At 41.4% G+C, this 18,434-nt stretch overlaps 1 protein-coding gene across 1 annotated transcript in view; it reads left to right on the forward strand.

Annotated features, from left to right (window-relative positions):
• Window positions 1-1,211: 1,211 nt before the first annotated feature.
• RGS14 (regulator of G protein signaling 14) overlaps window positions 1,212-18,434 on the forward strand; it is a 119,352-nt gene continuing 102,129 nt past the window's right edge. The window contains exons 1-2 of the mRNA XM_075859375.1: window positions 1,212-1,331; window positions 4,842-4,970. Coding sequence (XP_075715490.1) covers window positions 1,212-1,331; window positions 4,842-4,970 — 249 coding nt within the window. The remainder of the gene's footprint in view (window positions 1,332-4,841; window positions 4,971-18,434) is intronic.

Here is an 18,434-nt window from a genome sequence, read left to right on the forward strand (position 1 = left end):
GGGTTCACACGTGGCGGAATTTCACTTAAATTCCGCTGCGGACACTCCGCAGCGTTAATCCGCAGCGGAGCCGTTTCTGCATTGACTTCCACTTCTATTTAGAAGTGTTCGTTTAGACGATGCGTAACATTCCGCTGCGGAGCATAGGCTGCGGAGCGGAATTTGGTGTCCGCAGCATGCTCTGTCTGTTGCGGAGCAGTGGCGGACTCATGGCGGAATTTCTCCATTGACTTCAATGGAGATTCTAAGTTCCGCAATGAAGTCCGCAGCTGTCATGCACATGTTATGTGTGCTGCGGATACGTCTTGCTTTTTTGCCATGACATTTCTTCATTCTGGCTGGACCTATGTATTTCTAGGTCTACAGCCAGACTGAGGAAGTCAATGGGGCTCCCGTAATGACGGGAGCGTTGCTAGGAGACGTCTGTAAATAGTCACTGTCCAGGGTGCTGAAAGAGTTAAGCGATCGGCAGTAACTGTTTCTGCACCCTGGATAGTGACTACCGATCACAATATACAGCAACCTGTAAAAAAATATAAGTTCATACTTACCGAGAACTCCCTGCTTCTGTCTCCAGTCCGGCCTCCCAGGATGACGTTTCAGTCTAAGTGACGGCTGCAGCCAATCACAGGCCAATAACAGGCTGCAGCGGTCACATGGACTGCCGCGTCATCCAGGGAGGTCGGGCTGGATGCCGAAGGAGGGACGCGTCACCAAGACAACGGCCGGTAAGTATGAATTTCTTTGACTTTCACTAGGGAAAGTGCTGTCCCTTCTCTCTATCCTGCACTGATAAGGAGAAGGGAAGTACTTTTACCGCAGTCCGCAGCAGCTAGTCCGCATCAATTTACTGCACATTTTGTGCAGATCCGCAGCAGAATCTGCAACGCAGATTCTGTGCGGCATTGATGCGGACAGTTGCGGAGGAAATCCGCCACGTGTGAACATGCCCTTAGGCTGAGCCGGTTCAGGATTTTCAAAGAATACACGGCAGAATTCCGAAGCTGTCATTGTTTTTCTGCAACAGAAGTGCTAGCTGATCTACACACGGATTAGCCTCATTGTAGTTAAATTTGGCTAATTTGTGGCTTTTCCGTGCGGAATCCATGCAAAAAATTAACATGCTGTATATTCTAAAATTTGCTGCGCATTCACTATTCCGTCCTGATTTTTTCTGCTGCATGAGGGGTATTCATAAGTCCAGTGTATTCATGAAGGGATCGCTTCCTCCACCTCCACCTGTCCCCCTGCTCTCGGTGGTTGTTGACTGCTGGCAGCTGTGTATCTGCATAAACAGCAGCCTGTTAATCAATGTGACGAGCATGAGGGAGGTAGGGGGAGCGCTTAGCCTAATGAATACACTGGACTCATACCTATGAGTCCACTGTATCCTCCTATTAGCCAAACAGGTCAATAATTTTTATGCCATTTAGGCTCATCAGAGAGCGGACCTTTCCCCATACTATGCTGCTTTTACATTGAGCAACATAGTCTGATGACAAATCTGCTTTAAAGAGCATCTGTCACCACTTTTTGCTGCCTTCGCTGTTATAAGTGTTATGTGTAGGTGAGGCGTACTTTTTGTAAAACTTAGATATCAATCAGTGCAACGCTCACATCAAGCTGCTAGGAAGTATCGAGTGTATTCATGAGGCACCGATAACTTCAACAGTTCAACAGTTTTCTTATTATACATAGTAATGGGAGAAATCTGTCAATCAGCGTCAGTAATGCGAGGTTATCGACACAAAGGCCAGCAAAAAGGTGGTGGCAGATGCACTTTAAGTTAAAACGGTTGTCCAGTTTAGAAAACCCATTTATATAGACAATGTTAGGAACCTATGAGCTTAGGTGTCCTTATTTTAGAATCCTCATCTCTTTGCCAGAGTGGAGAGCGGTTATAAAGAGCCTTTCTTGCTCTGGAAGACCTGTCCTGCTTTACACAGCCAACCTACTGATTTGAATGGACTCTGTGTAATGCTCAATTTCCCCTGCGGTGGCACTGTAGGGAAATAAAACACTTACTGCCAGGATTGCAGACAGAGTACAGCTGATTGACGGATCTAAGATCCTCTCCTACTAATTTGGCTATGTAACCATAACTAACATCTAAAATGACTGAAGTGGATAGTTAAGTGCTTTTCAAGCATATTTACTTAGTAAAGGGCCTCTAAGCTCTCTATGGATATGGACAATCTACAGTATTATAATTTATTTTCCCTGTATAAGCTTAAACGCTGTGGCTCCAAGCATTTATCAATGGCTGGTCCAGTGTTAGTAAACTTACAGTATGAGATTAACTACTTGGAGGGTGCCAGAAAATATAAAAATGAGTCTGAAAGTAGACAACCACTTTTATATCTAGACTTTTCTAATCTACAGCAACCAGACTAACAAGAAAGTGCTCCTGCGGTGTACAGAGCAACTAACATAGAGGGAAACACAGACATCAGCTTTTATAGAATCTGTCCCAATCCTTTGCCATACAGTCGGACTGTCCCAGTAAAGGTCCTTTTATGTGACCCGATATGGGCTATGAAAACGAGCGCCCATCAATAAGACAGCTCATTGATTGAGTCTCTTTTGCTCTTTTTACAGGTAGCAATGATTGGTAATGTATGGGGAAGAACGATTGTAGTACCATGGTCCGTCCCCATGGATTTTCATCATCTTGCCAGCACATCTCCCAAATGTTTACCATTTTTTTGTCCGCATAAACGAGCAGATGAGCCGAAGAACAAGCATTTGCTTGATTGGAAATGAGCAATCATATAAACGCTCGCTTGCCTGAACATTGCCCCGTGTATAACCTGGTGCTGTCATTGTTGCAAGTAATGTAAAGACTGCTAAAGCACCATTCAGAAGTTAATCAAATGCATTCAATTGTTGTTGCACTGTTTGGACTAGTTCACACGTAGTATATTGGCGCCGTTTTTGACGCGGAAACCACGTCGGAAACAGCGCCAAAAAATGTCCAAAATCGCCTGCCATTGATTTCAATGGGAGGCGGAGGAGTTTTTTTCCTGCGAGCAAAGAAGCGACAAGCCATATCTTCGGGCGTTTCTGCCCCTGACCTCCCATTGACATCAATGGGAGGCAGAGAAAGCGCTTTTCTCTGCGCTTTTTGCCCTTGGCGCTCAATGGCCATGGCCAAATACGCAGCGAAAAATGCGGCAAATGTTCTGCCGGCAGGTTAAAATCTGCCTAAAATTCCTGAAGAAATTTTGAGGCAGATTTTTCCACCTGCAAAAAAACTCTGTGTGAATAGGGCCTTATAGTTTGTTTGCTGAATTATTCCATGTAAAGAGTTAACTGCAGCCACTATCTCAGCCAGATTGTCGCCCGTCGCCCTGCACCTTACAGAAAACCAATTTAAATGAAGAAAGAAATGTCATCTAATGTGATCCAAGGCATAGAGCAGCTGCACATTTTATTTTTTAATAAGTAAAACCAAAATTATATGGAAAGGAATTCAGCCAATAATGTCTTTACAATGTCACCTATGAGTTAAATCCATGTGTAATACATCCAACGGTAATAATCAGCAAAAAGCACACTAAATACTTGCCTATTGAGCACGGATTTCCATCACTTTGCACATCAAATCTTGACTGATAACTTGCTGCAACGTGATTTCACACAACAAAAGCCATTGAAAAGTCATTGAAAAAGTCAGGTTTAAGTTTCTTGCTACTGTGTATTTAATGGCAAACATATAAGAGATAGATGCCACAACAACAAGGAGTATGGGAAATTGAAAAAAAATCTTTATTAGGTTAAACAATAAAAGCTAAATATACATAATAAAAAATCCACAGACCAACAGATAAAAAGACCATACGCTGTGCTACTCCAAAGATGAAGAGCAAATGACAAAAACAGCCCCCAAAGGAACTATACAGACCAAAATAAGGTATACTTATATAAGTACAAAAAGTACTATGTTAACACAAATGGTATACAGTAATAAGAGCAATGTAGCCTGTAAATGGTCAGTATAGAGATGAGGGAAGATAATAACATGAATAATGCAAATACATGTCTAGGGACATAACATACCCATATTGGATGCAGGAGTAGCTACATAGCGGACGTCCGCCCCGTGTATTTAATGAGTTAATAGTCAAGATAACGATGGTTGCATCTGTAGCCCAATATTGAAGTAAAGGAGTGTTTCCCATCTTAGACATTTATAGCAAATTGATAGGATATGCCATAAAAATCTGATGTTGGGGAATCTGACCACGGGGATCTCCACCTATCTCAAAAATTGGGGTGTCTAATATTCCATTTCCAGCAGAGAGATGGCCACACATGGGCCGTCACTATCCATTATAGTGAAGCGGAGATACTGAAACAGAAAATATACTAGGTGTGGTGGACTGTCATTTTCCAATAAGAATTGAAGACGACATTCGAGCATCAAGTGATCAGCCAATGAATTAAGTTTCCAGATTTCGTAAAGTTTTTCATTATTCAAGCAGCAGGATTTATTTATGGCCAAGTTATGTATGTAGATAGAAGAATCTCATATTAGCCAGTCAGAATCATTTGTCATTATGCAGCTACGCTACAAGGGTGTGAAGACAGATATTTCTCCTGGGCTGCCACCATTACTGCTAGGACTCGAAATTCTGTTTCTACTGGGGATAGATTTGTTTAGCTTTGTTTCATGACATGTAGAGCTCCTTGGAAAGGCTAAAATTGACTTAATATAATAAGACGTTTTTAAAAAATGTTTTGAAGATGTAGATGAATAATATAATTATTCTCCACTGAACTTGACTTCTCTCATTTATAATTGTATATCTCTAAACGTGTCTCTTTTTTTTCATTCTTAGCGTTCCCTCCAGTTTTTCGAGTTCTCTTTCTGGGAGGTCAGAAACACAAATAGCCGTCTGTCAACGCTAAGGAATAAATTCAGAGCTTCTAAATCGTTCTACATCAACCGCTCACTGCAGAAGAGGGAGGTGAGAAAACACTTTAAAAGCCTTGACTGGATGCCAAGATGTGACAGCTCTGCCCTCCGCAAAGTAAAAAGGTTGAAGGCATCAGTTTCAAATATTTGACTTATGACATAAAGTCTTGAGATCCTTAGTCTTAACATGTTATGCAACAATTACTGGAATTCTCAGAGTGACCTTGAATTCCTATATCCTGGGGGTCCTCCTTATTTGCTGCTTGTTTTGACCATATCTCTTCATGGGTGACATTTCCATGTTTACTTGTAAAAAAGTCATTAACCCTTGCCAAAGACGTATGTAATATCTTGGGTGACATTTCCATGTTTACTTGTGAAAAAGTCATTAACCCTTGCCAAAGACGTATGTAATATCTTAGCTTTCAAATGATACCAGGCTCAAACTCCTAGGTGCAATATTCAGGGAGCAATACTCGTTCCAAGTCGGGGAGCAGCAAGAAAAGTTTTATTTTCTGGTTTTGTGTCACTGTAAGAGAGGGGTGGGATGAGGGAAGCTGTAACTAACCGCAGAGAGATAGATTACAGCCAGAGTCGGTTACTGTCATCTCTCCCCATGTATAGCCTCCAGCTACCCCAGCAGCTGAGATACAGAAACCTTTCCTTATTACCGATGAGAGACGATATGTACTCTCTGATTTTCAAATTTAGGGGTGTTCTTTTTTTTACCTACTACAGGGGTGAGAATATGAGCAGTTACATATATTGCATTCTACCTAGAGTTATATAAAAAAAAACAAAAAACAAACACATCTTTCCCTTCCTTCTGGACCTTAGTCCTCGCTCTCCCTTTTAACCCCTTCCGGACCTCTGATATAAGCTCTATCTCGCTGGTCTCAATCAAACTACACTACTCCCCTACCTAACTTTACCATATTAGAACAGGAGAAAATCCCCAAATACATTATCCTCCTCGAATACCGAGCCTTACAACTTTATAGCCCTTCAGAGTCTAGTCATTCTGCCACTACATCGGGTGATAAAATATACCTCAAACTGTCTTTGCGTATAATGCGCAGCTTCGCTGGGTACATCAAGGAGCACTTCATCTTTGCCCAAATCAGTCTTTTCTTAATCTCTTTAAACTACTACTCTTCCTTAGAAAAGTCCAGATAGAAAGAAACACTGGCCCCATTAAATAAGAGATTCATGTTATCCCTGGCCTTCCTAAGTATTAAATCCTGGTTCTTTCCTCTGAATCTGCCAGTCTGACCCGTAATTTATTTAAATCCTCCCGTAAGGCTGGATTCACACGAGCGCGTGCGTTTTGCGCGCGCAAAAGGTACATAACAGCTCCGTGTGTCAGCAGCATATGATGCATGGCTGCGTGATTTTCGCACAGCCGCCATCATTATGACACTCTGTTTGTATGCTTGTAAACAGAAAAGCACGTGGTGCTTTTCTGCTTTCATTCATACTTTTTACTGCTGTTGCGCGAATCACGCGCGTCACACGGAAGTGCCTCCGTGTGCTGCGTGTGATTTTCACGCACCCATTGACTTTAATGGGTGCGTGATGCGCGAAAAACGTACAAATATAGGACACGTCGTGAGTTTTACGCAGCAGACATACGCTGCGTGAAAATCACGGACTGTCTGAACGGCCCCATTGACTAAAATAGGTCCGTGTGAGGCGCGTGAAAATCACGTGCGTTGCACGGACGTTTTATACGTTCGTCTGAATAAGCCCTAACAGTGAGATGTCAGTATGCACCGCTCCCATTTGGGTTGTTAACGGCTTGAGAGAAGCAGTTGTTTTTTTTTACGGCTGCCGAATATCTCGGCCAACACACTTCCTCTTGTGATCCCCAGCCTTATTACCAGGGTCCCCTCCTGTTTCCTCAATATTCAAGACAGAAAATCTGGAGCCTGTGGCTTCAGCAGTAAATGATTCTTGAGTAACATCAGCAATGAGAATTTTCTAGGCCAGTCAGGTCTTAGGGCAGGTTCCAGAATTTATCCATCTTACTTTCAGTTTTACTCATTGGATGGTCTTTTAGTGGTGATAGCCCCCCTGGGGTTAAGTTTGGGTCCATGTATGCCCTATCTTCAGGCAACGTACCTGAATATTGTAGCAGATACTATGGCTTATAACTTATACACTTGAGATATGAAAAGGCTCTAAATATTCTCAACAAGTACTACTCCATGGCAATGATGCTATACAGAAATGCTACTAAATTGGCGTGTAAGTACAAATGCATGTAAGATACCAGAATGCAGGAGTATTATCACTCTCACCGAGCCTTGAAGGCCCTTCAGCCTTTTTTTTCTATTTCACGCCTTTCACTGTTACACGGGGAGGGCAGCTAATGTAAGAAAATAAAGAAACAGTACATCCCTTGGTTTCTTATAGTTGAGGGTGGTGCAAGAGAGATGGAGTTGAAGGAACTATTATTATTTTACCAGGGAATTTGCTGATTTCAGAACTTTTATTTGAGGTATCTAGACCCTCATCTGTAGTAATGACCCAGGATCGCTGCTGCAGAGTAAACTGTTGTTGGCAGCAGTATATGGAGAGCGACAAAAATATTGCTGAAGCATGCAGCACCATTTATTAGATTACAAGTAAAGTAGGGGAAGAGTCCAGCATCAAATACAAGCAACAAGAGTCAATAGCAGAGAAGATGGTGGCTTCAACGGTTATCAGCAAGGATCAGAGGCAGGGGAGCCCGAGCATGCGACATAGGCCTTTGGCCACAGAGGTCAAAAGAGGAAGGACTGTAGCAGGCAGCACAGACCGCTGCCAGTGGGGTTCAGAGGAAAAGGCAGGGGATGCGGTGTACAGTATCAAAGTCTCCTGAGCATTAAACCATAAAAGTCAAAATGTCGCTGGGAGCCGTCAGAGCCGTGGTAAGTGTGTGAGCTGGGAGGCTGACAGGACGGATAGGTGATCGCACTACCCGCCATCAGTGTGTTTCCAGTAGCGAGCTCAGTGTTTGGTGGAACAGCATTTGGAAGGGTAAGTACAGCACACACCTTACGTCATGCTGTCATGTGATTTGCGAGAAGTTACATATACAATCACCCTCTGCAACTAATCAGACCATTTACTGACTCCGATTTTTACCGGCATCAGGATTTTTGGCCTCCTCAGTTATGATGATTTAGTGAAGATCTCTGCATGAAGACATAGGCATAAGTGGCATGTATGAACTTTGCACATCTTGAGCTTTTCTTTTTAGAAGTTTTTTTGCTTCATCATGGATTTTTATGCATTTTTTACGAAACTTTACATTTTGATGCAAAATTGCATAAAGGCGCCCATGATTACAAAGTGCTGGGTGGCAGTTTCACAATGTACTAGGTGTCTACTTTCAGAAAGTATATGGGTATGGGGTTATAATATGATTTTTTTGTCAATTGTGTGAAAATTGTCCTTGCAGCAAAGCCATGGGAGTCAAGAAGTGTCATAAGGCCTGTCCACACGTAGCGGAATAGCTGCGTATTTTCCGTCTGGAATTGCGGACGGAAAATACCCAGCAGAATACAGTGGCAGCAAAGTGGGTGAGATTTACCAAATTTCATCCACGCGCTGCGTAAAATTTCTGAGCAGAGATTCACCTGCGGTGCGCATTGTTCGTACCGCGGCATGTCAATTCCTGTTGCGGAAAGTGGACTGAATTGCTGCGTTTTTCAGAGGAGATATCACCATCTCTCAGCATTGAGAAAAACGCAGCAAAATCCGCACCATATTGCGCATAATCCGCATGAAAAAATACAGGAAATGGTGCGGTTTTTCCAAAGCAGAATTTCTGCTAGTTTCTGCAGAATTGCTGCAGAAATTTTCTGCAGCAATTCCGTTAGGTGTGGACAAGTGGAGGGTATTCAGTAGGTCTTGTTCAGCCAGTCAAGGTTCACATGATCACATATGTGTAAAACTGATACTAGAAGATAATCATCGCAGCATCTCTCAGTAATTAATGTTGGAAATAATAAGATATGTAAACACATTGAGTTGCTATGCTATATGGTCGTGATATTACAGTCTGGTGTGAGTTGCATCAGACAGTTCCTGTTTTTTAAACGGAAGTTAAGGAAACTGATCTATTTGTTTTTTAATGTGCCAGATCACAGGAATATGTTCCTCTTTGGTTTTTACAAAAAAAAAATCATATTCACTACAATGTGGGTCCGCTGTAGATTTAGGCAATTTAAAGTCCTCCAACTTTAAAGGGGTTGTCTCACAATTTTTTTTACATACATACAGGATAGGTATTCCTATATTTGGCCATCTTTATAGAAAGACGGCTAGAATTCCCGCAGATATCAAATTTCAACTGACTCGAAAAAAAAGTAGGAGCATATATACCATGAATAACTTCAATTAGAATTAAAACATAATATATTTTATTGGGAAATAATTTAAAAAGCAAGGTGAGACATACAATGAGTAAAAAAGATGCTATCAACAGAATGCATACAACGCTTCTATGTATCCAATATCTACTGCCTGCTGTTTCCAAAGACTTTTATTATATATAATATATACATAATCTCATTTGTGTACCACTAAGGAATGGACCCATAGTAATGTTAAAATATTAGTACTAAACAAGATACATTCACATAAATACAGAATAATATTGCAAAAATCAGCAGAGGTATTATGCATAAGTATCAGTAACTGACTTAAGACCTTATTCACACGATCGGGCACCATTTATCAGTGCGACATATCTCTGAAATATTATTTATTTACCGCATTATTATACACTCTTATTATGCCCTGATGTACTCCGCACAGATTACATATACCCCCACAGTATAAACTGAAATACCAGTAAAACTTCCAAACAGAACAACTGCCAAGCAAAATCTGCGCTCCAAAAGCCAAATGGTGCTCCCTCCCTACTGAGCCCTACAGTGTGCCCAAACAGCAGTTTACGGCCACATATATTGCATCGCCCTACCCAGGGGAACCAGCTTAGCAGTTTACGAGATGTGTGTCTTCGGTGGCACAAACAGGGCACAACATATTGCGCACTAAAATGGCATATCAGCGGAAAATTGCTATTTTCACCACCATCTGCTGCGCATTAATTACTACTGGAAAAACACTTGTGGGGGCAAAATGCTCACTATACCCCATAAAATACCTTAAGGGGTGTTGCTTCCAAAATAGGGGTCACTACTTGGGGGTTTGTTTTGCTATTTGACCTCAGAGCCCTGCAATTGTGGGCCAATGCTGTGAAAATCACCAAAATCGACCTCAAATGCACATGTTCCTCTTCACTTCGGAGATCTGTCATATGTCCAGGCAAATGTTAAATACCTTGAGGGGTGTAGTTTCCAAAATGGGGTCACTTCTTGGGGGCTTCCACTGTACTCTGGTACCTCAGGGTTTTGAAATGCGACATGGCACCCAAAAACCAATCCAGCAAAATCTGCATGCCAAATAGCGGTCCTGCCTTTCTGAGCCCTGCCGTCTGTCTAAACAGCAGTTTACAACCACATGTTGGGTATTGCCGTACTCTGCTTTATAAATGTTGTGCAGCTTTTTCCTCTTTATCCCTTGTGAAAATGAAAAAATTCTAATTTTTAGTGGAAAAAAATGCTGATATTCATTTTTACGGCCTAATTCCAATAAATTTTGCAAAAGACCAGTGGGATCTAAATGCTTACTATACCCCTAGATAAATTCTTTAAGGGGTGTAGTTTTCAAAATAGGGTCACTTTTGGGGGGTTTTGGTCCCACAGGCACTTTGCAAATGTGACATGGCACCCAAAAACTATTCCAGCTAAATTTGAGCTCCAAATGTTGACCCTTCGCTTTTGACTCCTGCCGTGTGTTCAAGCAGCAGTTTATGACCACTTATGGGGTATTGCCGTAATCAGGAGAAATTGCTTTTCAAATGCTGGGGTGCTTTTCTCCCTAATGCCTTTATTAGAAAAAATGTAGATTTTAATTTTCACGGCCTAATTCCACTAAAGTCAGCAAAAAAACGTGGGTCAAAATGCCCACTATACACCTTGATAAATTCCTTGAGGGGTGTAGTTTGCAAATGGTGTCTTTTTGGGGGTGTTTCCACTGTTTTGGCATCACAAGACCTCTTCAAACCTGACATGGTGCCTAAAATATGTTCTAATAAAAATGAGGCTCCAAATCCTCTAGGTTCTCTGCTTCGGAGGTCTGTGTTTCAGTGAATTAGCACACTAGAGCCACATGTAGGATATTTCTAAAATCTACAGAATCCTGGCAATAAATATTGAGTTGCATTTTTCTGGTAAAACCTTCTGTGTTACAGAAAAAAAAAGGATTAAAAATGAATTTCTGCAAAAAAAAATGAAATTGGTAAATTTCATCCCTACTTTGGTGTAATTTTTGTGAATAGCCTAAAGGGTTAATAAACTTTCTAAATGCTGTTTTGAATAATTTTAGGGGGTTCAGTTTTTAAAATGGGGTGACTTATGGGGGTTTGCATTGTATGCGCCCCTCAAAACTACTTCACAACTGAACTCGTCCCTGTAAAAATAGCCCTTTTGAAATTTTCTTGAAAATGTGAGAAATTTCTGCTAAAGTTCTAAGCTGTGTAACGTCCTAGAAAAATAAAAGGATGTACAAAAAACGAAGGCAATCGAAAGTAGACATGTGGGAAATGTTAATTAGCATTTAGTTTGTGTGGTATTACTATCTGTCTTACAAGAAGATACATTTAAATTTAGAAAAATGCTAATTTTTGCAGTTTTTTGCTAAATTTTGATGTTTTTCACAATAAAATACAGAATGTATCGACAAAATTTTACCACTAACTTAAAGTATAATGTGTCACGAGAAAACAGTCTCAGAATCGCTTGGATAGGTAAAAGCATTCCGAAGTTATTAACACATAAAGTGACACATGCCAGATTTGAAAACTGGAGCTGCGTCCTGAACGTGCAAACTAGTCCATGTCCTTAAGGGGTTAAATAGGATGGGTTTGCCAATGGAGTAATGATTTAAAACAACAATCAATGGATGAACCAGACTGATAGGGCAAAAGAATACCGAAACTAAAACGCTACGACCTATGCAACAAGTCAAATGGTCATCACCATATATAATTTCCGCTAACCGTGCCAAACATCCGGGGGAAATACAGACAGAAATTATGTTAAGGCATGAGAGCCTATGTGTTAAGGTTTGCGCTCTGCGCATGATTTATGTTCTGTAGGCCATGTTGGAGGTGGCAAGAATTTATGAAACATCAATATGTTCGTGCTTGCGCAACTACGTGTGCCTTCCCTATCGTAAGCCATGTTGGAGGTGGCTTAGATTTAGAGAAAAGAAGGAGTAGAGAATAAAGTATATTTTAACTGCAATGGCAGGGGGATATGTAAAAATTAGAAAGAGAATAAGAATAATAATAGAAATAGAATAGATAAAAAAGAAAGAAACTGGGAGGAAGAGGAGCGTAACCCCCTCAGAATAAAAATTGGGAAAATCAGTTCCCGATATGGAGCGTGCCCGAGTTACCATCCAACCCGGACTGTCTGGATCAGCCCGAGGTGGTATGGACATCCCGCGTACGTGTCCATCTACATATTTCTTTGCAGAAAAAAGGGGGATTTGTGGAACATATATAGATAGGTACCATATAGTGATGGTAATGTGATACGAGAATGAGGTAAAAACAGAGTGAATGAACAGTGAGGAATACATATATGTATCAAATAAACAATATTATGTATTATGAGCTAAATGTCGCTATAATTCATAATAATGCAAACCTGTGCAAGTAATTAAAAAACAGATTTCATATTTTGAACACACAAAAAAGTTAATAATTGAAACCACGTGTACAATATAATGAGTGCATAAAGTGCAAAAGTGACAGAAAAAACTTCATACAAAATAAGCTTAATACATAGATAGACTTCATATATAGATTTATATATAAATTAGTTGAGCAGAAAGTGCCTAAGTGCCATAAGTTACAATAAGATAGATCTCCCATTACTATTGACATTCATATCAAAATGCAAAAAACACCATAAAAAACAGATTCAGAATAGAATCATAAATTAGCATTCTATTTCTAAAACAAAGCCCCATTACCTCCTCCCCTTCTTCTCCTTTCACCCTTTGCGACTCCTCTTTTCCTCTCATAGTTAGACAAATATTTTTGCATAAATCATGTATAGGTTCATCACTGTGGTCCTTTTCGATTAGTATTTCTTCTATCAGTCCATCAAATTCTTCATATATTTTTTGAACATCTGCATACCACAATACTGTTTATAATGTTAAGCCAGTCATACAAAACTTGTATCTCTAAAAAGAAAAGGCTTCAACAAAAGAGAGTGAATTAAAAACATGCATAAATTACCTACGCACCTCAACCCAATTTATAAAAAGGCGATCAATGTTACAGAAAGGCATTAAAGTTGAAACTCTCATTATGGCCATGTGGAGCTAAGCTACCCAACTTATAAATCCACCGGCTTTCTAATTGGGACAATTTTTTCATCGCATTACCTATACACAGGATAGGTAATAAATGTATAATTGATGACTGTGACTAACTCCCTACACTGCAAATCAGAGCAAAGGGTTAAGGGTATGTTCACACGCTGAGAGGCAGTTACGTGTGAAAAGACAGACTGTTAACAGCTGCCTCGTTTCACACGTAAAAGCTCCTCCTCGTAATTTACGAGGCATCTGAGACGCTCGTAAACCTTGAGCCGTGCTTCATTGATTTCAATGAAGAACGGCTCAAATTACGTGGCAAAGAAGTGCCCTGCACTTCTTTGCCGAGGCAGTAAATTTACGGGTCGTCGTTTGACAGCTGTCAAACGACGACTCGTAAATAACAGGTCGTCTGCACAGTACGTCGGCAAACCCATTCAAATGAATGGGCAGATGTTTGCCGACGTATTGCAGCCCTATTTTCAGACGTAAAACGAGGCATTATACGCCTCGTATACGTCTGAAATTTGGCCGTGTGAACATACCCTAAAGCAGCAGATTAAACCCTTCGTGCTCCACAATGTTATTACATTGTCGTAATGTCGCATGTCGTAGTCCAGGGCTGAATGTATGGAGCGCGCTCCCGCGCTCCATGCGCTGCGGGTATCAGCTGTGTTTTACAGCTGACACCCGGGACTAGCAGCCAGGAACAGCGATTGCACTCTCATTGGCCGTTTAACCCCTCAAATTCTGCAGTCAATCGCGACCGTGGCATCTGAGGCGTTAAAAAGAGGGGGTGGCCTTCTCAGACAGCTCATTGGCACTCCCACAATGCGATTGTGGGGTGCCGATTGTTGTTATGAAGGCCCACAGGACCGCCTTCACTCTGCCTCTTTTAAGCCCTGCCTGCGGCAGGGTTAACAGAAGGCTGTAAAAATTACAATATACTGCAATACATTAGTATTGAAGTGTATTGTACCATCGATCCAACGATCACTGGTTCAGTTCCCCTAGGAGAACTAATAGATTGTGTAAAAAAAAAGTTAAAAGTTAAAAAACCTTCTCTCATTTTTCCTCTAAATTAATGTAAAGAATAAAAAAAGCAAACAAAATTGGTATTGCTGCGTCTGTAAAAGTCTGAACTATTACAACATTACAACCATTATATAACTCGCACGCTAAATGGCGTAAAAATGTAAAACGCCACAATCGCTTTATTTTGGTCAACTTATCGTTGCAAAAAAGTAATAAAAAGTGAACAAAAAGTTGTATGTACTAAAAAATGGTACCAATAAAAATGACAGCTCGTCCCGCAAAAAATAAGCCCTCACAGCTCAATAAACGAAAATAAATAAATTAAAAAAAATGGCTCTCTGAATGTGGTGAAACAAAAATTTTTTTTTTAACAAATAGTTTTTTCTTTGTAAAAGTAGTAAAATATAAAAACAACCTATATCAATTTGGTATCACCGTAATCATATTGAGCCGCAGACTAAAGTTAAGTTGTCCTTTTTCTGCACAGTGAAAGCCGTAAAAACGAAACCAAAAAAAGTATGGAGGAATCACAATTTTTTCCAATTTCTGCCTGCGAAGATTTTTTTTTTCAGTTTCCCAGTACATTATATGGTACTTTAAATGGTGCCAATAGAAACGACAACACCTTCCACAAAAAATAAGCCCTCACACCACTCTTTTGATGGAAAAATAAAAAAGTTTGACTCTTGGAAGACGGGGAGTGAAAAATGAAAATTAAAAAATGACTGAAAGGTTTAAGATTAGACAGGATTTCAGGGGTCACTGATCATAGCAAGGCCGTAATGGGGCACATTTTAAAAAAAACAGTGACTTACATATAATATTAAGCTTACAAGTGGACTACGCACTTTAATATTTTAAAGGTCTTAAGGCTGCCCATCCTTATGACCTCAGAGTAGTTGGCACAGGTGTAGCTAGGTTCTCCAGCAACCTGGGCAAATATTCAGTTTGGCTCCCACCCGAACCTCATTCCCGACATCTCCTTCCCCCTCGCCAGATTTGTTTTCTCTAACAATTAATTTGGTGTCATTTTTTTCCCTACTTTTTTTTTAATGTAATTCGATCATAAAGCCATTTGCACATTTTACAAGCAATATACTTCTATATACAACACCAGAACCAAGCTCATTACATATGTACAAAACCAGAACTAAGCTCATTACATATATACAGCACCAGAACAAAGCTGCTTACATATATACAACACCAGAACAAAACTCATTACATATGTACAACACCAGAACCAAGCTCAGTACATATATACAGCACCAGAACCAAGCTCAGTGTATATATACAGCATCAGAATCAAGATCAGTACATATATACAGTGCCGGAACAAAGCTCAGTACATATATACAGTGCCAGAACCAACATCAATACATATATAAAGTACCAGAACCAAGCTCAATACATATATACAGTACCAGAGCAAAGCTTAGCACATATATACAGCACCAGAACAAAGCTCAGTACATAAATACAACACCAGCACAAATAAAACTCGATTTCAAAATCAACCCCTGCCGTATAGGTTTGCACTGAATTGTATACAGCTCCCAGCATTGCCCAAACAATGGTAAGGATATGCTGGGAGATGCTGTTTCACAAAAAAAATCATACCGCTCATCATCTCGCTGCAGATCATACAGTGACTACAGTGCTGATTAGAGGCAGAATAAACATTTACATTAAGTGACTCACAGGTGACAATCTCGGATTCTAGTTGTTCTTTTTCTCTTCTCTTCTCCATATGGTCCAGACCTCTGTAACGACTTCTCCCAGCCACGGCTCATTTCTGCAGTTTGCAACTCAGATGTCTTTAGCTTCTCACTTTTCAAACATTTCTGCACCTATAAACAAAGAGAAAGTTATCATGGTGCCAGACACTGTGCCCCTAAATATAATAGCACCATACACTGTACCTCTAATTATAATAGCACCATACACTGTGTCCCTGATTATAATAGCGCCATACACTGCACCTCTAATTATAATAGCACCATATACTGTCCCTGATTATAATAGCACCATCCACTGCACATTTATAATAGCACCATATACTGTGTCCCACACACACCGATAGTGACCTCCAAAAGGCCCCTGTAGATAGTGTCCCATATAAAGCCACCCCTGTAGAGAGTGCCCACATATAGCCACCCCTATAGATAGTGCCCTACATAAAGCCCCCCTGCATATAGTGCCGCAGATATAGCCCCCTCTGAAAATAGTGCCCCACATGTAGCCACCCTGTAGATAGTGTCCCACAAATAGCACCCTGTAGATAGTGCTCCACATATAGCCCACCCCTGTATATAGTGTGCAACATATACCACAACCATGTAGATAGTGCTCTACATATATCTCACCCCGGAAAATAGAGCTCCACATATAGCCCATCCCTGTATATAGTGGCTCACATATAGCTCCCCCTATAGTGCTCCATATATAGCCCACCCCTGTATATAGCCCCCCCTGTAGATATAGGCCACCCCTGTATATAGTGTCCAACATATAGCCCACCCCTGTATATAGTACCCTGCTTATATCTCCCCTATAAATAGTGCTGCACATATAGCCCACCCCTGTATATACTGCCTCACATATAGCTCCCCCTATAGTGCTCCACATATAGCCCACCCCTGTATATAGCCCCCACTGTAGATAGAGCTGACCCCTGTAGATAGAGCCCCCCCCCCTGTAGATAATGTCACTCACATTTTTATTAGGATAAAAAAAAAAAAAAAAACTTTACATACTCACCTTAATCCCGTTCCCGTGCCGTCTGGTGGCAATTCAGACCTGCTCACTTCTAAGCAGGTCTGCTGGGGTTGAATGACACATTGTTGAAAGGTGCTGATTGACAGGGCAAGTAATTCTGCAAGTCATTCTGCCAATTATCGTGCCGCTTGCGTCTATGAAAGGCGCTGATTGGCCGCGCACTATAACTTGCCCTGTCAATCAGCGCCTTTCAAGGATGCAAGCGGCGCAAAGAAGTAATCGCAAGTAGGCGCCAAGTGGCCCGGCACGCAATGTACCTGGCCATTCATCACCTATAGTGCAGGCAGGGGTGGCTGCAGCTGGTTTCAATGGCAGGCCTCTGTCATGGACGGTGCGGCACTGGCGCCACCCCCTTAACTCTTACTTACGCCTTGGGGGACATGCCACGCCTGCCCCCCATAGCTACGCCCCTGGTAGTTGGTGCTTGAAAGCATTTGCTTTAATATTTAGGATTGTTTTCTTTTTATGCTACATTCTGAAATGTGAAATTGTATAATAAAATTGGAGTATGGAGGGGATCACTTGTGGTGTCATTAACTCAGGTTCCACCGAGAATTCGGTGGCCCTAAAAAAGGGAAAGTGTTGGGAGGTCCACCTGTGCCGCCGGTAACACCCGTGGGACATCTGGTGGTAGTAGGATTTTGGCTGGAAGCAATTCCAATCATTCGAGGGATCAATGGTACATTGGGGATGGTAGATGCTGATACTGCAGAGAAAGCTGATGGTAAGGAATTGGAAGTGATGGTAGAAATGGAATTCGTCTGGCATTTCGTGTTAGATCTAGTCTGTACGGTGCTCCTTTTAGAGGAGCTGGATCTATTATTTTTTATTTTACGTTTAGTGCCCAGTCTTAGGGCAGATTCAGACGAACGTTGCGTTTTTGCGCGCGCAAACAACGCAGCGTTTTGCGCGCGCAAAAACCATTTGACAGCTGCGTGTGTCATCCGTGTATGATGCGCGGCTGCGTGATTTTCGCGCAGCCGCCATCATAGAGATGAGGCTAGTCGACGCCCGTCACTGTCCAAGGTGCTGAAAGAGCTAACTGATCGGCAGTAACTCTTTCAGCACCCTCGACAGTGAATGCCGAACACAATATACAGCAACCTGTTAAAAAAAAAAGAAAAAGTTCGTACTTACCGAGAACTTCCCGGCCGTTGCCTTGGTGACGCGTCCTTGGTGACGCGCCTCTCTTGACATCGGGCCCCACCATCGGGCCCCACCTCCCTGGATGACGCGGCAGTCCATGTGACCACTG

The sequence above is a fragment of the Rhinoderma darwinii genome, chromosome 3 (assembly GCF_050947455.1).
Source record: "Rhinoderma darwinii isolate aRhiDar2 chromosome 3, aRhiDar2.hap1, whole genome shotgun sequence".
NCBI lineage: Eukaryota > Metazoa > Chordata > Amphibia > Anura > Rhinodermatidae > Rhinoderma > Rhinoderma darwinii.